Source organism: Chanodichthys erythropterus, chromosome 18 (genome assembly GCF_024489055.1).
Source record: "Chanodichthys erythropterus isolate Z2021 chromosome 18, ASM2448905v1, whole genome shotgun sequence".
NCBI classification, from domain to species: Eukaryota; Metazoa; Chordata; class Actinopteri; order Cypriniformes; family Xenocyprididae; genus Chanodichthys; species Chanodichthys erythropterus.
In genome coordinates this window covers 37,426,143-37,448,273 of record NC_090238.1, presented here as the reverse complement: position 1 = coordinate 37,448,273, position 22,131 = coordinate 37,426,143, and the positions used below count along the sequence as shown (strand labels likewise).

The 22,131-nt window shown below is 35.7% G+C and overlaps 3 protein-coding genes across 4 annotated transcripts in view; all 3 read right to left on the bottom strand.

Moving 5' to 3' along the window:
- Positions 1-5,792: 5,792 nt before the first annotated feature.
- On the bottom strand, positions 5,793-7,775 carry LOC137006677 (zona pellucida sperm-binding protein 3-like). The gene is made up of 8 exons (XM_067367633.1): positions 7,230-7,775; positions 6,946-7,064; positions 6,765-6,868; positions 6,507-6,684; positions 6,275-6,392; positions 6,118-6,200; positions 5,936-6,027; positions 5,793-5,863 (listed from the first exon to the last, which is right to left on the bottom strand). Exons 1-8 carry the CDS (start codon positions 7,773-7,775, stop codon positions 5,793-5,795), a joined length of 1,311 nt encoding a protein of 436 aa, XP_067223734.1.
- Positions 7,776-13,304: 5,529 nt separating this feature from the next.
- LOC137006712 (zona pellucida sperm-binding protein 3-like) lies at positions 13,305-15,314 on the bottom strand. The gene is made up of 8 exons (XM_067367702.1): positions 14,759-15,314; positions 14,470-14,588; positions 14,291-14,394; positions 14,038-14,215; positions 13,806-13,923; positions 13,649-13,731; positions 13,467-13,558; positions 13,305-13,393 (listed from the first exon to the last, which is right to left on the bottom strand). The coding sequence occupies exons 1-8, from the start codon at positions 15,302-15,304 to the stop codon at positions 13,323-13,325; spliced, it is 1,311 nt and encodes a 436-aa protein (XP_067223803.1). The 5' UTR covers positions 15,305-15,314; the 3' UTR covers positions 13,305-13,322.
- A 1,848-nt stretch (positions 15,315-17,162) lies between these two features.
- Positions 17,163-22,131, bottom strand: part of ptpn21 (protein tyrosine phosphatase non-receptor type 21) — a 38,830-nt gene continuing 33,861 nt past the window's right edge. For both annotated transcript variants that reach the window (XM_067367094.1, XM_067367095.1), the window contains one exon: positions 17,163-21,255. In XM_067367094.1, the coding sequence (XP_067223195.1) occupies positions 21,127-21,255 (129 nt within the window). In that variant the 3' untranslated portion in view covers positions 17,163-21,126. The remainder of the gene's footprint in view (positions 21,256-22,131) is intronic.

Below are 22,131 nucleotides of genomic sequence, written 5' to 3'. Positions count from 1 at the left end.
CCTGTTCCAGACAGAAACAGATATTAACACAAGTGCAGAGAACATATCAATTCATAAATTACACAAATAAAATAATATAATTTGCTTAACAGTGCTTAATTAAAAAGTGTCTCATCATTCTCACCTTGTTGCTTTTGCACAAACCGTCACTGCTTCTGCTACTGAAAATAAAAAGTAGATTTTTTTTACAGTAATGAATGACACATGTAAACCTGTAAGTCGTGACAAATAAGCATCTTCTGTTACAAGCAACTTACTGAATCACTGGCTCAACTGGATAATCGAAAACAGCTTGTCATTCAGCAGAAAGTGAATAAAAATTATATTATAGTAAGGCTATATTAATAATGATAATAATAATAGTAGAAAAATTGAGCGGATGATATGCCATTAATGCCAAACCAGCATATGCCTGAAATTTAATAACGAGCAAATAACGTGTGCCTAATTAACAAGTTTAGTAAAACATTAAATTTAGCCAAAAAAAAAAAAAAACTTACGTTACAGGCCACTATCAGTGACAGGAGCATCATAGATCGACAACAGCAGGCAGCACGGTCTCCCAAACACTCTACAGCTGAAATTTAAAAAAAAAAATATTAAACATTTTTTGTGTGTAACGTTAGTTTTCACTAGTGTCCAAATTAAAAACAACTAACTTTAAAACGGAAATCTGAAAATATCAAATGAGTCTCATGTGAGCAAATAAACGGGGCATTAATTTGACAAATAAAGTTAAACAAAAACCTTGACAATAAAACATTATACATTCACAGTAGCAATGAACATTACATATGTGAAAAATGACGACTAAAAATAAAGTTATAACGTTAGCTCTTACCTTTTACTCCGAGAACTCCCGGTTGACTGACGACCGTTACAGTTCAAAATGATGCGCATGCGCAGTACTCCAAAAGTCCGTGAGCGCTGCTAGTGGTTTCCCATTCAAATTACGTCACAGTTAACATCGTACATCTAGCGATTTTATTAATCTATTTATTTGTATTTGATGTAGATCTAAACGCTATATTACACTGACAATAAATTACAATTAAATTAATAAATAAATGAATTAATTAATAAGTAATAGACTAAAACACACATTTGTGAGGTGCCATGATCACTATTACACAGATCTGTATTTTTGGGAAGATATGTGAACAAAGTGTCAATGTGGAAAATATGTGGAAATTCATGTTTTTCTGTAAGTGTTTAAAATTCTTCAAACATAATGGATAGTTTTGTTCGCAAGGCTTTCTTCCACGCACATTTGCATTGTCGACTGTAAGATTGGAAATGTATTTTCTTGCGCCCTGAAATATATTTTTATATATAAATATATTTTTCCTGCCCCTGAAATACATGTTTAAATATATTTTAAGTATATGAAGGTTGAAACAAAATATATTTTCAGTTTCAAAAATATATTTCATTGAACTTCACTGTTTGTTACATGTATTTACCATATATTTAAAATATATTTTGGCCAGATAAAATATATTTTTTTACCGTATGGGTCTTTACATTTTACATCGATTATCAGCCGAAATAAACGATTCACGATTCAAAAAACATGTTTCAAGATCGATGCATATGCATCGTCAGGAATTATAATCGATGCATCGAGAAAACGAGTGAATCGTTACAGCCCTACTACTAGCTCATTGTGAACATCTTATGCATATAGACTGACGCAACATATGAGTCGTAAGGAAAACAATCATTAAATTGGCACCTTAAACTAAGCAGAATGTTATTTCTAATTGGTACAATAAGTGATCCTAAATGATAAACGCCTGTGTATTTTTTTAATTCATTGGCTGCGTAAAAAACACTGTATTACTTGACTTCTAATATAATTCCACAGTGAGAGAAATTAATCAACATATTGCTAAAACATTTTATTAGTGTTAAGAGGTGGAAAGGATCAGGTTTGTAGCATTGATCACAGGTAAAGTCTAAACATTTTATGGCCGAAACCATTTTAGAAATACTGAGACAACATTGCAATTCACTTAATATCTTTCCATGTTTTTTTCCCAACAAGGTTATTTTAATGCATCACATGTAACATGGAGCCATCTTGTGGCTGATGGGATACATTGTACATACATGTATAATTTACTGTTTCACATTCACACAGTAACATGTGATAATTGCCAGAATCAGCCAATTTTAACCCCCAGGACTTTATAGAAACATTTACCTGCATATGTAGTCACATTTTAATAATACAAGAATTGTCAACAACAAACATCAACTTAACTTGACATTAATGCATTGACAAACTTCCCTTATAAAATATAAATTTCTGTAGTAAAGTGATGGAATAGATGGTAATACCACAGTATTTTACTGCAGTGTTATTCATTAATAAATAATAATAATAAGGCAACATTTCTAATTTTCATTTAAGTACTAAAATTACAAAAACTTGAATAAAAATAAAGCAATATATAATAAATTTCAAACAACAACAACAACAACAACAAAAAAAAGTAAAAATGAGCACATAATAAAATTACTAAAACTTAACCAATTAAAGTGAAAACTGAATATATAAAAACATAAAATTATTATAAACTATAATGCATATAAATAATATGAAAATAAATAACATTGTGTTACTATAAGGGAAGTTCGTCAATGCCTTCATATCTGTACTCCTTAGAGAAAAACAATTTATGCATATCAACAACTCCTTCCACCAATGTAAAATGAAATAGAGAGACAACAACTTCAAATATTTATTTTCTGAATGAAAAATATAGTTGTTTACAATGGGATATAATTTAGCTCTTCTGACAGCTGTACATCATCAGAACACGCACTCATGACGACGGCGGCAAATTTAATGTGGTTAAAAGTTAATAACACTTAAAATCAGCAATATAAACAGTACCTGCTATTAATATACATGTATTCCAAAAAAGCAGCTCTGGGAAGGGCTTTAACAGTCCAGTTTTTAGCTTTGTTCATAAATTGTCTTGAATTTCCGTTTTCCAGTTCAGATGAACACTGATCCCGGTCCGCTCGCATAGTAACATGAGCAAACCTCGCAGCAGTTTGCCTAAATCTAGAGCAATAAAACTCAACATGAATTATGAAAAGGACATTGTGCTTTTACAACCATTTACTCCAAAACACTTAAATGACTTTTACCTCATAGAGTACTGACGGATAAATGTCGATTTCAAGCCATCGTGTTGATGGAGGATCTCGACTAGTAGATATGTTCAGATCAATTTAAGCTTTAGAGGTTTTAGTTCATTTATGAAGTGATATTCAGAATTCAGATGCACAATATAATGGTGAAACAAAGTGATTGTCCTTCACAAACAAACAAACAAACAAAAAAAAAACAGCAAAAACAAGGAAATTGCTATTGTTTTACGCACCATTCAGAGCTTTAGAGTGAATTTCCGGTCATATTTCAGCCCAAAATCAAAAGGAAAAATATAATATTATAATTATTTAATATATAAAGTATATTTTTGGACAATTAAAAGTTTCTGCAACATTTTTATAATCACGCATATTCATGTGAAAAAATCTTATCCGGTAAAACATCCAATTCAGTGCACTTAACCCTGTTTTTTTTTTTTTGTTAATTTTTCATGTGTTAATGCCAACTGCATAAAATTTGGCACAGGTGTGTATTTTTATTGGAATTTTACTATTTCACCCTCATTTCCTTTAATAAATCTATTTTACACTAGTAACACAAAATAATTCCTCTCGGGACCTTAAGGACAAAAATGTCTCCACTGAAACTGCAATTTTTAAACCCAGGGTCATTTAACTATAAAATGAAGCAGTCTTTGTTAACAGGCTTTAATTCTGTTGGCAAGGCTTCAAAATTTAAATTTTTAATTACCAGATTTTCTCAGGTTTCTCGCTTTATTCCTGTTTTCTGCTTCTGCATATCACAGAGCCAGTTGGATAAATTATGCAGTTTTAAATTATGCAATATTTAAATGTGTGTAATAAAAAAAAAAAAAAAAAACTGTGTGTGTGTGTGTAATATTTGAGAGAGAAAAACTCTACTGCTTGTGTGCACCAGTGGAGTTTTGCTGGTATCTAATGGGGAAAATGTGATACTGCGCCCGAACAAAATCTTATTGAAAGAGATGATATCCTCAAATTTGGAACACAACTTTTTTAGATTTATGGCTTTGATTTTCTAGCAGTTTTAGAGTTCAATATGTTTCATAAAATATGTATTTTATATAAAATAATGTTCATAAATCATTTTCAGAAACTTTTTTTTTTTTTACATCAACAATAATCTGCCATGGGTCTCCTTTAAAATGAGACCAAGCTTAAGTCTGTGCTCCCAAGCTTCAAATTTTTATGACCGTTTTTTGACACGGACATTTTTGTCCACTATGGACCTTGTGTAACTTTTTTTAATTGATGCACAAGGGTTACAATTTTTTTGCATGTTTTTTTTTTTTAAGCGAAATATGACCTGGATAACTTTTTTTTTTTTTTGTGAAATTCACCCATGGAAAAATTTCTGCACAGAAACACTGGATACTTTCAATAAACTGCCACAGTGAATGTTTGAATGGGACACTGCAGGTACGTTTGGGTTTAAGAACAGCACCATTATGGTGGAATGTAACATCAATCCTCGCTTTTTACAATGCAGATTGTGTCAAAGCAGCTTTACATTGATAACTGGTACATAATTTGGCTGCTCAGCAGCTCTTAATGTGTCAATGCAGGCAGATCAGAAGCACTGTTGAATAAATGTCAAGAATACTATTGAATATCAAATGTCAAGTGTCCCCAACTATGCAAGCCAAAGGCGACAGCGGCAAAGAACACAAACTCCAAGTGGCAAATAGGTGTTAAAATGGAGAGAAAAAAAAAAAAACCTTTGGAGAAACCAGGCTTAGTCAGGGGGCCAGTTCTCCTCTGGTGAACAGTGCTTTGTTACAATCAGGTTGCTATCATAAGTCTGACAGGATCGCAACAAAGTATTTATTTCAGAAAGTGGTGATGTGCATTACGTCAGAACCTGTAAGACTAAGTCGCTGCTTGTTTTCCTATAGGGTTTTATAATGGGGTTTTTCAGTGAGTAAATAAAGCCTTTGCTCAACTTGACAAAAACAGTTTCACAATGTACACACACACACGTGCCAAACTGCCTTAGTTTTTTTATTAAATTAACCGCTTCAAAAATTCACTTTTCCACTAGGACACAAATCAGTATAGTGTAAATTAATGTGGCTAGCCCCCTTATCAGTGCCCCGACTACTGAATTAGGGAGCTGAATGAGACCCATGATTAGTTCAGTTAATGGAGCACTCACCTAATGAGCTGATTATCTGAATCAGTGTTAAGTGAGAAATACAAGGGATATACCAGGACTGAAAACCTCTGCATTAGCAAGTGAGAACTCACTAGAATGCTTTAATCCATGTTCTTTCCCAATTCCCCCCCCCCCCCCAATCAAGAAACTGACAGCTTCTATCATGGACAAGCTGTCATCTACAAAGCCCCTGAGATCAAATTATAGTCCAGTCATAAATATTTATGACTACAGATCAGAAACAACTTGGTTTTGTACAGCCACTAGGGCTCAATGTGATCAAGCTTCAGTGGAAGTTGTTTAAAGAACAATATCTTAAAGATGCCTATAGAGTAGTTTAAACTCCTGACCTGCAAAGGTTCAGTAGGAGAGTTTCACATTGGCAGAATGAGGAAACAGTTGAGTCAAAAGCAGTTAACCCAGACATGAAGCAAAATGACTAGTCAGGTACATGCAAGGATCAATGTCAGATTTATTGAGAAACAGCCTTTTGCTCTTGAACCATTACAGGACCAAGTGATGCCTTGCCTTCCCACTGAATGCCTAGAAGAAAACCAAAACAAGTTTGAGGACTTGAAAGTCAAGAGCAAGTTAGGAAGTGCAGAAGCTACCAACCTCCATAGGGAGAAGCAGCAAATCCACCATCAGGACCACATGTAGAGTCACAGCAACCACAAACTTGGTTGTTTCCATCAGCAGCAAACCACCTGTAACAGTAGACATGCCAGCTTCAACATGAGCAAAGTCAACTTCGAAGTCAAAGACCTAAAGTCAAAAGTTAAGAGGGTGAAATTTACCCATTAGCGAAGGAACAGGATTTGCGCTGAGCATCACTTGGTACAGAAGCAATAGTGGCCTTCAGAATACAGGTTATGTAGATCTGCAAGGGATGACAGAAGTCACAAAAAGAAGCTTGGAAGAGAAGTCAATCTCACTCATATTCTTAGTACATACAGAAGGACTGGAGCTCTCCTGGAACACAAACGCCTCCAGCTGGAACTGGATCTTGTCTTCCTGGGACCGAGGCATGAAGCGGGAGCTGGAAGCTGTAGCCTTGGCATCCACAAAACACCTGAGAAGTGGTTACAAAGAACTCATGAATATAAACTGTATCAAGCAACTTGACCTAACCCATGACTGACAGCGTTACAAAAGAGTCCTATAAAATCAAGTGCCATGACCTTACCCGTGATTCTCAATGAAGGAATATCTCGGAAGGGAGTTCACATCTGGTCCTTGAGTGGCCACACAGCTGTCCACAAACACACGCAGAGGCACATGATTGTACACCTTCACAGACGCCTCAACGTTAATAACGCCACCCAGAAAGTAAGAGTTTGAAGGCCTCTGATAGGACCAGTCATCTACAAAAAAAAAAAAAAAAAAAGGGAACATTTTAGGCAGAGCCACAATCACAAGGTTAGAGATATAAACCTGTACTAACCCATCATGAGCTTCAGGGAGAACAGCAAGACTTCTTCACCAACCTCCGTTGAGGCATAAGGGATCCATGTTGGCCTCAAGGCATCACTGCTTACATTTTGAAGTCTGTGGTTCATGAAAGTACCCATTAAATGGTCTCAAAGCTGCACAAGAAGCATGCAGAAAGTCAAAAGACTGCTTACCTTTGATAATGGCATTGAATACCAACAACTGCATCATCAGCCCGGGTGATTGGAGTACCAGCAAGTGCCTCAGGGGTGTAGGTGAGAGAGAAGGTGTAGACAAGCTCATCCTCATTCATCTGTAAAAAAAAAAAAGTTGGGGTTACCAAGATCACCCCAAAGATGGTGCACTGATAGGACTTCGTCTCAGCTGCCCTGGCACTGCAACAAGTGAACAGACTTTCCTTGAAAGATTTTGGCTATCCTCTGCCACAAACAACCCATTAGGATTAAAAAGTTCTTACCATCAGCACACTGTTGCAGTCCTGTAGTTCATACTCAAAGATGAGCACCCTAGATGCAGTGTCCTGACCAACAACAGGACATCCACCTAGAGACAGACCAGTTGGCTGGATCAACTGACCATTGCTGAACAAGTCCTGCTGGACCTCTACAAGTACCCGGTTCTCACTGCATTGAACAGCGACACTGCTGGGAGTCACAGGTTGCCTCAACTGGAAGTCCACTGCCAACTCTCTCTGCACCTCAGGAACAACAGGATACTTCCAATCCAAAGGCTTCACTGGACCCTCCAACAGCTGCTTCTCCTGAAGACCAAAAGGATCCTGTGCAAGGTGTCTTGAGACAGAACTCAAAGGACTCTGAAACTGAGAAGCCACTTGCAAAGGGTTCCAGAGCCCTAGAGGAGAACGGGCAGGACTGTTGGAAGCTGGATCTGATTTTGGCCTCATGCTTCTTGGACTTTGACTGTACCTCAAACTTCCCCATGCATCAGACAAATCAAACACAACAAGCACAACCACCACTAACACACCTTGCAGAAGCTCCATTCTAACAAACATTAACACAAATGCCACAACACACACCAGTGCTTGGCTTGGCCATTTTGTACAGCTTTGAATAAAGGTGGCTCCTCCCCTTTTAGCTTAATTGATTACCTTTGATTCTCCTCTGGACCTGTAGAGTTTATGCATTAGCAAATGAGAACGTTCTATAATGTCATTTATAGGGACATTGAAATGCTTCCCTTAACGTGTCTTAGTCAGGGTGTGAATTACACAGCGGCCTTCAGGGGGTCAGAGAGTAAGGGCAAAAACAAACAAACAAACAAACAAACAGAAAAACCATTTTGTCTATTGTTAATGTTGGTTCATGTTAGTTCTCAATGATGCTACATAACTTTATTTTAACAACCTATAAAAACTGGCATTTGTGTAAATTTACATAAGCCAAAACTTTAAAAGGGCTTTAAAAGTATTTTTAGGCCTAGTTCATGTTAAATATAGTGGAGGATATTGTTAAAGGCTACACAACCTTATTAAACTGTTCCAGGTACATTAAACATACTAATGCTTACATGGAGAGACTATCATGCACTTTCCCAACTAATCTTAAACTAACTATAAAAGCCATCTTCGTTCTCTTTATATGGAACATTTTCCTTATGGTAATTCTGAAAGAAAACGCGCTGGGTTTCTATAGTTCTGTTGCTATAGTAATGAGCGCAACTTTAACGCGCATCTGATTGATAAACCGCGCGCTCTTATGTGAGTGTTCTTAATGTTGTAGTTATTTCAGTTTCCTCGCACATTCAGTTTAATGACAGTAAGTTCATCATTTCATTTATCATTCATTGAACTGTGCGTATGCATTTAGACACTTACATTATGTGTTTGCTCCGATCATGCAATAAATGAAACTGCTCAGGTAATGTCAATGAACCATTTCCGACTTTTCCACGCAATAAAAGCGTTTTATTTCAACAGTAGTGACGGCGCAATGACTTGGCAGCTTTATCAATGGCTTGAGCAGTCCGACTCAGGACTATTGTTGTCTTAATAGAGAACTGTCCTATGCTCATGTGAACAGCAGTGGTCTTCCTGAGGAGAGCTCAAACGTGGGCTACGAACTGAGGGAATCCAGTTAGAGGCGGTAAAGAGTGCAGCGCGTGTCTGTGAAGGAGAGCTGTGAGGAAAGGCGCTAAATGACGGCGCACAACGTCTCCATCAATTCGCCTATGTAGTAATTTAATGTTTATATATTTTAAAGCACTGAATCACTATAGAATCTCGATTAATCAGATTCTTTACATTTTACATCGATTATCAGCCGAAATAAACGATTCACGATTCAAAAAACATGTTTCAAGATCGATGCATATGCATCGTCAGGAATTATAATCGATGCATCGAGAAAACGAGTCAATCGTTACAGCCCTACTACTAGCTCATTGTGAACATCTTATGCATATAGACTGACGCAACATATGAGTCGTAAGGAAAACAATCATTAAATTGGCACCTTAAACTAAGCAGAATGTTATTTCTAATTGGTACAATAAGTGATCCTAAATGATAAACGCCTGTGTATTTTTTAATTCATTGGCTGCGTAAAAAACACTGTATTACTTGACGTCTAATATAATTCCACAGTGAGAGAAATTAATCAACATATTGCTAAAACATTTTATTAGTGTTAAGAGGTGGAAAGGATCAGGTTTGTAGCATTGATCACAGGTAAAGTCTAAACATTTTATGACCGAAACCATTTTAGAAATACTGAGACAACATTGCAATTCACTTAATATCTTTCCATGTTTTTTTCCCAACAAGGTTATTTTAATGCATCACATGTAACATGGAGCCATCTTGTGGCTGATGGGATACATTGTACATACATGTATAATTTACTGTTTCACATTCACACAGTAACATGTGATAATTGCCAGAATCAGCCAATTTTAACCCCCAGGACTTTATAGAAACATTTACCTGCATATGTAGTCACATTTTAATAATACAAGAATTGTCAACAACAAACATCAACTTAACTTGACATTAATGCATTGACAAACTTCCCTTATAAAATATAAATTTCTGTAGTAAAGTGATGGAATAGATGGTAATACCACAGTATTTTACTGCAGTGTTATTCATTAATAAATAATAATAATAAGGCAACATTTCTAATTTTCATTTAAGTACTAAAATTACAAAAACTTGAATAAAAATAAAGCAATATATAATAAATTTCAAACAACAACAACAACAACAACAACAAAAGTAAAAATGAGCACATAGTAAAATTACTAAAACTTAACCAATTAAAGTGAAAACTGAATATATAAAAACATAAAATTATTATAAACTATAATGCATATAAATAATATGAAAATAAATAACATTGTGTTACTATAAGGGAAGTTCGTCAATGCCTTCATATCTGTACTCCTTAGAGAAAAACAATTTATGCATATCAACAACTCCTTCCACCAATGTAAAATGAAATAGAGAGACAACAACTTCAAATATTTATTTTCTGAATGAAAAATATAGTTGTTTACAATGGGATATAATTTAGCTCTTCTGACAGCTGTACATCATCAGAACACGCACTCATGACGACGGCGGCAAATTTAATGTGGTTAAAAGTTAATAACACTTAAAATCAGCAATATAAACAGTATCTGCTATTAATATACATGTATTCCAAAAAAGCAGCTCTGGGAAGGGCTTTAACAGTCCAGTTTTTAGCTTTGTTCATAAATTGTCTTGAATTTCCGTTTTCCAGTTCAGATGAACACTGATCACGGTCCGCTCGCATAGTAACATGAGCAAACCTCGCAGCAGTTTGCCTAAATCTAGAGCAATAAAACTCAACATGAATTATGAAAAGGACATTGTGCTTTTACAACCCTTTACTCCAAAACACTTAAATGACTTTTACCTCATAGAGTACTGACGGATAAATGTCGATTTCAAGCCATCGTGTTGATGGAGGATCTCGACTAGTAGATATGTTCAGATCAATTTAAGCTTTAGAGGTTTTAGTTCATTTATGAAGTGATATTCAGAATTCAGATGCACAATATAATGGTGAAACAAAGTGATTGTCCTTCACAAACAAACAAACAAACAAACAAACAAACAAAAAAACAGCAAAAACAAGGAAATTGCTATTGTTTTATGCACCATTCAGAGCTTTAGAGTGAATTTCCGGTCATATTTCAGCCCAAAATCAAAAGGAAAAATATAATATTATAATTATTTAATATATAAAGTATATTTTTTGACAATTAAAAGTTTCTGCAACATTTTTATAATCACGCATATTCATGTGAAAAAATCTTATCCGGTAAAACATCCAATTCAGTGCACTTAACCCTGTTTTTTTTCAGTTGTTTTTTTTGATAATTTTTCCTGTGTTAATGCCAACTGCATAAAATTTGGCACAGGTGTGTATTTTTATTGGAATTGTTCTATTTCTTCCTCATTTCCTTTAATAAATCTATTTTACACTAGTAACACAAAATAATTCCTCTCGGGACCTTAAGGACAAAAATGTCTCCACTGAAACTGCAATTTTTAATCCCAGGGTCATTTAACTATAAAATGAAGCAGTCTTTGTTAACAGGCTTTAATTCTGTTGGCAAGGCTTCAAAATTTAAATTTTTAATTACCAGATTTTCTCAGGTTTCTCGCTTTATTCCTGTTTTCTGCTTCTGCATATCACAGAGCCAGTTGGATAAATTATGCAGTTTTAAATTATGCAATATTTAAATGTGTGTAATAAAAAAAAAAAAACTGTGTGTGTGTGTAATATTTGAGAGAGAAAAACTCTACTGCTTGTGTGCACCAGTGGAGTTTTGCTGGTATCTAATGGGGAAAATGTGATACTGCGCCCGAACAAAATCTTATTGAAAGAGATGATATCCTCAAATTTGGAACACAATTTGTTTAGATTTATGGCTTTCATTTTCTAGCAGTTTTAGAGTTCAATATGTTTCATAAAATATGTATTTTATATAAAATAATGTTCATAAATCATTTTCAGAAACATATTTTATTTTTATTTTTTTTTACATCAACAATAATCTGCCATGGGTCTCCTTTAAAATGAGACCAAGCTTAAGTCTGTGCTCCCAAGCTTCAAATTTTGATGACCGTTTTTTGACACGGACATTTTTGTCCACTATGGACCTTGTGTAACTTTTTTTAATTGATGCACAAGGGTTACAATTTTTTTGCATGTTTTTTTTTTTTTTTTTTAAGCGAAATATGACCTGGATAACTTTTTTTTTGTGAAATTCACCCATAGCAAAATTTCTGCACTGAAACACTGGATACTTTCAATAAACTGCCATAGTGAATGTTTGAATGGGACACTGCAGGTACGTTTGGGTTTAAGAACAGCACCATTATGGTGGAATGTAACATCAATCATAGCTTTTTACAATGCAGATTGTGTCAAAGCAGCTTTACATTGATAACTGATACATAATTTGGCTGCTCAGCAGCTCTTAATGTGTCAATGCAGGCAGATCAGAAGCACTGTTGAATAAATGTCAAGAATACTATTGAATATCAAATGCCAAGTGTCCCCAACTATGCAAGCCAAAGGCGACAGCGGCAAAGAACCCAAACTCCAAGTGGCAAATAGGTGTTAAAATGGAGAAAAAAAAAAAAACCTTTGGAGAAACCAGGCTTAGTCAGGGGGCCAGTTCTCCTCTGGTGAACAGTGCTTTGTTACAATCAGGTTGCTATCATAAGTCTGATAGGATCGCAACAAAGTATTTATTTCAGAAAGTGGTGACATGTGCATTACGTCAGAACCTGTAAGACTAATTCGCTGCTTGTTTTCCTAGAGGGTTTTATAATGGGGTTTTTCAATGAGTAAAAAAAAAAAAAAAGCCTTTGCTCAACTTGACAAAAATGGTTTTACATGTACACACGCATGTGCCAAACTGACTTACCTAGTTTTTTTAATTAAATTTACTGCTTCAAAAATTCACTTTTCCACTAGGACACAAATCAGTATAGTGTAAAGTAATGTGGCTAGCCCCCTTATCAGTGCCCCGACTACTGAACTAGGGAGCTGAATGAGACCCATGATTAGTTCAGTTAATGGAGCACTCACCTAATGAGCTGATTATCTGAATCAGTGTTAAGTGAGAAATACAAGGATATACCAGGACTGAAAACCTCTGCATTAGCAAGTGAGAACTCACTAGAATGCTTTAATCCATGTTCTTTCCCAATTTCCCCCATCAAGAAACGACAGCTTGTCCATGATAGAAGCTGTCATCTACAAAGCCCCTGAGATCAAATTATAGTCCAGTCATAAATATTTATGACTACAGATCAGAAACAAGTTGGTTTTGTACAGCCACTAGGGCTCAATGTGATCAAGCTTCAGTGGAAGTTGTTTAAAGAACAATATCTTAAAGATGCCTGTAGAGTAGTTTAAACTCCTGACCTGCAAAGGTTCAGTAGGAGAGTTTCACATTGGCAGAATGAGGAAACAGTTGAGTCAAAAGCAGTTAACCCAGACATGAAGCAAAATGACTAGTCAGATACATGCAAGGATCAATGTCAGATTTATTGAGAAACAGCCTTTTGCTCTTGAACCATTACGGGACCAAGTGATGCCTTGCCTTCCCACTGAATGCCTAGAAGAAAACCAAAACAAGTTTGAGGACTTGAAAGTCAAGAGCAACCTTAGGAAGTGCAGAAGCTACCAACCTCCATAGGGAGAAGCAGCAAATCCACCATCAGGACCACATGTTGAGTCACAGCAACCACAAACTTGGTTGTTTCCATCAGCAGCAAACCACCTGTAACCATAGACATGCCAGCTTCAACATGAGCAAAGTCAACTTCGAAGTCAAAGACCTAAAGTCAAAAGTTAAGAGGGTGAAATGTACCCATTAGCGAAGGAACAGGATTTGCGCTGAGCATCACTTGGTACAGAAGCAATAGTGGCCTTCAGAATACAGGTTATGTAGATCTGCAAGGGATGACAGAAGTCACAAAAAAAAGCTTGGAAGAGAAGTCGATCTCACTCATATTCTTAGTACATACAGAAGGACTGGAGCCCTCCTGGAACACAAACGCCTCCAGCTGGAACTGGATCTTGTCCTCCTGGGACCGAGGCATGAAGCGGGAGCTGGAAGCTGTAGCCTTGGCATCCACAAAACACCTGAGAAGTGGTTACAAAGAACTCATGAATATAAACTGTATCAAGCAACTTGACCTAACCCATGACTGACAGCGTTACAAAAGAGTCCTATAAAATCAAGTGCCATGACCTTACCCGTGATTCTCAATGAAGGAATATCTCGGAAGGGAGTTCACATCTGGTCCTTGAGTGGCCACACAGCTGTCCACAAACACACGCAGAGGCACATGATTGTACACCTTCACAGACGCCTCAACGTTAATAACGCCACCCAGAAAGTAAGAGTTTGAAGGCCTCTGATAGGACCAGTCATCTACAAAAAAAAAAAAAAAAAACATTTTAGGCAGAGCCACAAATCACAAGGTTAGAGATATAAACCTGTACTAACCCATCATGAGCTTCAGGGAGAACAGCAAGACTTCTTCACCAACCTCCGTTGAGGCATAAGGGACCCATGTTGGCCTCAAGGCATCACTGCTTACATTTTGAAGTCTGTGGTTCATGAAAGTACCCATTAAGTGGTCTCAGCAGCACAAACAGCATGCAGAAAGTCAAAAGACTGCTTACCTTTGATAATGGCATTGAATACCAACAACTGCATCATCAGCCCGGGTGATTGGAGTACCAGCAAGTGCCTCAGGGGTGTAGGTGAGAGAGAAGGTGTAGACAAGCTCATCCTCATTCATCTGTAAAAAAAAAAAAAAAAAGTTGGGGTTACCAAGATCACCCCAAAGATGGTGCACTGATAGGACTTCGTCTCAGCTGCCCTGGCACTGCAACAATTGAACAGACTTTCCTTGAAAGACTTTGGCTATCCTCTGCCACAAACAACCCATTAGGATTAAAAAGTTCTTACCATCAGCACACTGTTGCAGTCCTGTAGTTCATACTCAAAGATGAGCACCCTAGATGCAGTGTCCTGACCAACAACAGGACATCCACCTAGAGACAGACCAGTTGGCTGGATCAACTGACCATTGCTGAACAAGTCCTGCTGGACCTCTACAAGTACCCGGTTCTCACTGCATTGAACAGCGACACTGCTGGGAGTCACAGGTTGCCTCAACTGGAAGTCCACTGCCAACTCTCTCTGCACCTCAGGAACAACGGGATACTTCCAATCCAAAGGCTTCACTGGACCCTCCAACAGCTGCTTCTCCTGAAGACCAAAAGGATCCTGTGCAAGATTTCTGGAGACTGGACTCAGAGGACTCTGAAACTGAGAAGCCACTTGCAAAGGGTCCCAGAGCCCTAGAGGAGAACGGGCAGGACTGTTGGAAGCTGGATCTGATTTTGGCCTCATGCTTCTTGGACTTTGACTGTACCTCAAACTTCCCCATGCATCAGACAAATCAAATGCAACAAGCACAACCACCACTAACACACCTTGCAGAAGCTCCATTCTAACAAACATGAACACAAATGCCACAACAAACACCAGTGCTTGGCTTGGCCATTTTGTACATTTTTGAATTAAGGTGGCTCCTCCCCTTTTAGCTTAATTGATTACCTTTGATTCTCCTCTGGACCTGGAGAGTTTATGCATTAGCAAATGAGAACGTTCTATAATGTCACTAGCCAATTGAAGGCTTGAGGTTTTAATCTAAAGTAATGTAAGGCTTGATTTTCCTGCTAAACAAAAACTGAGATAAAGCGTCCTGCAATAAAGCGTATCTGGAAAGAAGATCTTAAAAGAATAACAAGGGGCAACGCCTTGCCCCCACTCCAAAAGGACAGCGCCTCCCCCCACCACACACACACACACACAAACTCTCCTTCCCCCTGCCTCAAGTCACTGAAAGTTATTCAAAACATATAATGTAACTTGTGTATCTGTTGTTTTTCCCTTTTCATGTTTGGTATCATTTAATTTGTCTCAGTGCGATTGGTAAAACGGTCTCAATTTCACAGCAGTCACTAGTATCATGAAGAAGATGGAAAATTAAGGAAAATTCTGTCCTCTTTTTGGGTGGTGTCTCTTCTCCTCTCCCCCAAAACAGGTGTTGGTGTAATAAACATTTACGATCCTTTTGTTCTGGTTCTGGTATAAAAGGTAAAGAGCAAAGCAGTCATGGGGGATCATCTGTAGGAGAGACCCCCACAGAGAGGTGGGTGAATGTCTGAGGACATTCACCCATCACTGTGTATATATGCATTTCTTTGAGTAATTGATGTTATGCATTTATCATTTCTGAATTGGCTTTAATTGGTTATGTGTGTAATTGACACGATACACTGTTACCTGACAAATAAAATGTTATATTTGATTTGCTCTGGATTCTCCTGATATCATTATTACCAGTAAATTATGGGAGGCTAATGCTACCGTAAATCTGTGTCCAGGGTAAAACAAACTGAAGGCGCATGAATGAAGGAGCAGTAGGCACTTCATCTGAAGACCTTTTGATTTCTGTTTACCACTGATTTAGCAAGTTGTATGGAAGTGGCTAAATTAAAATACACTTTTGTTCGAGTGAGCAGTAGGCAACCGACTAAAGGTATTAGCCAACTTATTACACCCTCTGACGAAGATCAGACTGGCGAGTTTATGTCCGTGAGTTTACCGCGAAATCCCGGGGCGAGTATCTCTGTGCGGCATCGGGTCCCTAATGACTGAACAATTGACATATGGAATATCCAGAATCATCAAATATCTAAACTAATGCATAACTAATGATGAATTTCTAATTGGAAACACAACCTAAGTGTAAGAATCGTTTGAAATTGGAGTCAGATTAAACGAGTGAAATTAAGTGAACTTCATAGAGACGCTGAAAAGACATACACGCTTAAACCTTCCCTGTCCTGTGGGAAACCGTCATTGGACCCATTAGGCGGGCCTTACAGTAATTTGACAATTAAGAAACCGAGTTTGTCCATTATAGAAACTTTATATAATCTAAAAAGCACCTGAACTCACACAAATAGAGATTATTCATTCATTCAACATCTTTAAAAAACAGATTACATAGACAAGTTGTTAGTTTAGTATAATCACTACTAGCTCATTGTGAACATCTTATGCATATAGACTGACGCAACATATGAGTCGTAAGGAAAACAATCATTAAATTGGCACCTTAAACTAAGCAGAATGTTATTTCTAATTGGTACAATAAGTGATCCTAAATGATAAACGCCTGTGTATTTTTTAATTCATTGGCTGCGTAAAAAACACTGTATTACTTGACTTCTAATATAATTCCACAGTGAGAGAAATTAATCAACATATTGCTAAAACATTTTATTAGTGTTAAGAGGTGGAAAGGATCAGGTTTGTAGCATTGATCACAGGTAAAGTCTAAACATTTTATGACCGAAACCATTTTAGAAATACTGAGACAACATTGCAATTCACTTAATATCTTTCCATGTTTTTTTCCCAACAAGGTTATTTTAATGCATCACATGTAACATGGAGCCATCTTGTGGCTGATGGGATACATTGTACATACATGTATAATTTACTGTTTCACATTCACACAGTAACATGTGATAATTGCCAGAATCAGCCAATTTTAACCCCCAGGACTTTATAGAAACATTTACCTGCATATGTAGTCACATTTTAATAATACAAGAATTGTCAACAACAAACATCAACTTAACTTGACATTAATGCATTGACAAACTTCCCTTATAAAATATAAATTTCTGTAGTAAAGTGATGGAATAGATGGTAATACCACAGTATTTTACTGCAGTGTTATTCATTAATAAATAATAATAATAAGGCAACATTTCTATTTTTCATTTAAGTACTAAAATTACAAAAACTTGAATAAAAATAAAGCAATATATAATAAATTTCAAACAACAACAACAACAACAACAAAAGTAAAAATGAGCACATAGTAAAATTACTAAAACTTAACCAATTAAAGTGAAAACTGAATATATAAAAACATAAAATTATTATAAACTATAATGCATATAAATAATATGAAAATAAATAACATTGTGTTACTATAAGGGAAGTTCGTCAATGCCTTCATATCTGTACTCCTTAGAGAAAAACAATTTATGCATATCAACAACTCCTTCCACCAATGTAAAATGAAATAGAGAGACAACAACTTCAAACAACTTTAACAACTTCAAATATTTATTTTCTGAATGAAAAATATAGTTGTTTACAATGGGATATAATTTAGCTCTTCTGACAGCTGTACATCATCAGAACACGCACTCATGACGACGGCGGCAAATTTAATGTGGTTAAAAGTTAATAACACTTAAAATCAGCAATATAAACAGTATCTGCTATTAATATACATGTATTCCAAAAAAGCAGCTCTGGGAAGGGCTTTAACAGTCCAGTTTTTAGCTTTGTTCATAAATTGTCTTGAATTTCCGTTTTCCAGTTCAGATGAACACTGATCCCGGTCCGCTCGCATAGTAACATGAGCAAACCTCGCAGCAGTTTGCCTAAATCTAGAGCAATAAAACTCAACATGAATTATGAAAAGGACATTGTGCTTTTACAACCATTTACTCCAAAACACTTAAATGACTTTTACCTCATAGAGTACTGACGGATAAATGTCGATTTCAAGCCATCGTGTTGATGGAGGAACTCGACTAGTAGATATGTTCAGATCAATTTAAGCTTTAGAGGTTTTAGTTCATTTATGAAGTGATATTCAGAATTCAGATGCACAATATAATGGTGAAACAAAGTGATTGTCCTTCACAAACAAACAAACAAACAAACAAACAAACAAACAAACAAACAAAAAAAAAAACAGCAAAAACAAGGAAATTGCTATTGTTTTACGCACCATTCAGAGCTTTAGAGTGAATTTCCGGTCATATTTCAGCCCAAAATCAAAAGGAAAAATATAATATTATAATTATTTAATATATAAAGTATATTTTGGGACAATTAAACGTTTCTGCAACATTTTTATAATCACGCATATTCATGTGGAAAAAATCTTATCCGGTAAAACATCCAATTCAGTGCACTTAACCCTGTTTTTTTTTTCAGTTGTTTTTTTTGATAATTTTTCCTGTGTTAATGCCAACTGCATAAAATTTGGCACAGGTGTGTATTTTTATTGGAATTGTTCTATTTCACCCTCATTTCCTTTAATAAATCTATTTTACACTAGTAACACAAAATAATTCCTCTCGGGACCTTAAGGACAAAAATGTCTCCACTGAAACTGCAATTTTTAACCCCAGGGTCATTTAACTATAAAATGAAGCAGTCTTTGTTAATAGGCTTTAATTCTGTTGGCAAGGCTTCAAAATTTACATTTTTAATTACCAGATTTTCTCAGGTTTCTCGCTTTATTCCTGTTTTCTGCTTCTGCATATCACAGAGCCAGTTGGATAAATTATGCAGTTTTAAATTATGCAATATTTAAATGTGTGTAATAATAAAAATAAAAAACTGTGTGTGTGTGTAATATTTGAGAGAGAAAAACTACTGCTTGTGTGCACCAGTGGAGTTTTGCTGGTATCTAATGGGGAAAATGTGATACTGCGCCCGAACAAAATCTTATTGAAAGAGATGATATCCTCAAATTTGGAACACAACTTGTTTAGATTTATGGCTTTGATTTTCTAGCAGTTTTAGAGTTCAATATGTTTCATAAAATATGTATTTTATATAAAATAATGTTCATAAATCATTTTCATAATTTTTTTTTTTTTTTTTTTTTTTTTACATCAACAATAATCTGCCATGGGTCTCCTTTAAAATGAGACCAAGCTTAAGTCTGTGCTCCCAAGCTTCAAATTATTATGACCGTTTTTTGACACGGACATTTTTGTCCACTATGGACCTTGTGTAACTTTTTTTAATTGATGCACAAGGGTTACAATTTTTTTTGCATGTTTTTTTTAAGCGAAATATGACCTGGATAACTTTTTTTTTTTTTTTCTGAAATTCACCCATGGCAAAATTTCTGCACAGAAACACTGGATACTTTCAATAAACTGCCATAGTGAATGTTTGAATGGGACACCGCAGGTACATTTGGGTTTAAGAACAGCACCATTATGGTGGAATGTAACATTAATCATCGCTAAATTGATCATAATTAAAGATTATAACACCTGATTGCCATTCAAACATTGTGTGAATTAAAACGCCAAGGGCCTAAATGATTTGATATGGCACTTTCTGCTTGGTTAACACAGTTTCACAGTGTTTTAAGACTTTAAGAAGTAAATGAACTCGATATATGCTGAAAATTCTTTGGTAAACCATTATAGCTGGTGTGTGTAAGTTAGTGAGGTCACAAACCGTTAACAATATACCCACAACTACTGCTCACTCCAATCAACAAATCAAATCTGTGACGCTCTTTGGTGCTTCGGGTTATTGAATGCTGGTGGCTGAAAGATCTGAAAAAGTACAAAAATATCCCTAACGCAACAAGAAAGCCTTTCTGATTATGATACGTAGAATACATTTGAGAGTTTTCATATACAATCTTAATACATATTGTAAATTATTTAAAGGTTGCGTCTGCGATCAGAAAATAAACCATCTCGTCTTTGGCCGCATTCAAACTTGAGACGCGTTTGAACAGCGAAACCCATTCGTAGAGTTATCAAAACCTCAAGAAACAGCTTGGCTTTAACATGCCATGTAACACTGGATGTGAAACTTCAAACTCCCAGAGTCCTGTGACATCCATCCGATGATGCAAAAAAGTGAATCTCATGAAAAGAAACAAGGCTTTTTTGGCATTGCTATCAAAAAACTGAACATTTTCCATCAAATGTGACTTTTCATGAGATTCACCTGATCATTTCTACTGAAGTTCACCATTTCAAATCCACACACGTCTTTAAACGCTGCTGTTTTCCTTTTTGGCGCGCTAAACCTTCATGCGTAAACTAATAAAATCCACGAGGAACCCGGTATAAAAGAACCACTGCAGTTCAGCGTATCGTATTAAATAACAGAGCTGCGTCATTCGCGTCTATGTACAGCAAAATAAAAGTGCTGGGACTGCCATCCGTGATCACGTGTAAAAGCCCACAGTGAAATCTGTGAATAATACTGGTTAAAGAGAGCGCGGCGCAGCGTCCTTCATATTTGCCCCGGCTTGTGTCTCGCCCCGTCACTAATACTGTGAGGAAGCGCTCAGGAAGCGAAGCCACGCGGCCGCCGTCGGTGCGATGCGTTCGCGGTTCCGGCGGACTGAGGGGTTGTGAGGGGGCTCATGGGAGACGGAGGACGTCTCCTCCGTGCCAGCGCTGGTGTCAGATCAGTCTGGAGTTTCTCAGGAACTGAATGAGGACTTTGTAAATGAAGGTGTACTGTGAAAGCGTCTGCACCATCATCATGCGTTGCTGCCGCAGCAAGTTCAGAACAGTCGGGACGTCCAGCATCTGTCAGGAAACAGAGACACATCAGTGACCATCAGACCACACAGTTCTGAGTGTGGCCAATCTGAATTCTGAAGCATGCATTTTAAAATATGATTATTTATAAAAAAAAAAAATCAGCATATTAGAATGATTTCTGAAGGATCATGTGACACTAAAGACTGGAGTAATGATGCTGAAAATTCAGCTTTGATCACAGAAATAAATTACATTTTAAAAATATATTCAAATAGAAAACAGCTATTTTAAATTGTAATGTTTCACAATATTACTGTATTTACTGTATTTTTAATTAAATAAATTCAGCCTTGGTGAGTAGAGACTTATTTTAAAAACATTAAAAATCTTAAAAATATAAATTTATATATATATAATATATATATATATATATAATATATATATATATATATAATATATATATATATATATATATATATATATATATATATATATATATATATATATATATATATATATATACACACACACAAAATGAAAATTAATAAATAGTAATATATATATATATATATATATATATATATATATATATATATATATATATATATAAAATAATTATTTAATAATTAAATTTAATTAAATAACTCACTGATATCAGACTGATTTGTTCATTTGCTACAAATCATTTTCATAAAAATGATTAAAATATTGTATATAAAAAGTACATGAATAAAAAATGAAATAAACTATATTAATTACATTTAATTAAATAACATTTAATATTAATGAATTATGAAAATATAATTAAATATTAATATTTTTGAGTCTTTAGATTTGAACTCAAGTGCTTTATAACATGAAGCTGTTTTTAAACTGATAGACTGATTTATTTCCTATAAATCATTTACATCAAAATGATTA

Excerpts from the sequence above, each read along its gene's own strand:
- LOC137006677 (XM_067367633.1), bottom strand. The coding sequence starts at position 7,775 with ATGGAGCTTCTGCAAGGTGTGTTAGTGGTGGTTGTGCTTGTTGTGTTT. Across the intron at positions 6,869-6,945 it reads ATTCAATGCCATTATCAAAG|ACTTCAAAATGTAAGCAGTG; the intron begins GTAAGCAGTCTT and ends CATGAACCACAG. Across the intron at positions 6,685-6,764 it reads CTCCCTGAAGCTCATGATGG|ATGACTGGTCCTATCAGAGG; the intron begins GTTAGTACAGGT and ends TTTTTTTTGTAG.
- LOC137006712 (XM_067367702.1), bottom strand. The coding sequence starts at position 15,304 with ATGGAGCTTCTGCAAGGTGTGTTAGTGGTGGTTGTGCTTGTTGCATTT. Across the intron at positions 14,395-14,469 it reads ATTCAATGCCATTATCAAAG|ACTTCAAAATGTAAGCAGTG; the intron begins GTAAGCAGTCTT and ends CATGAACCACAG. Across the intron at positions 13,394-13,466 it reads TGCTGCTTCTCCCTATGGAG|GCATTCAGTGGGAAGGCAAG; the intron begins GTTGGTAGCTTC and ends GTTTTCTTCTAG.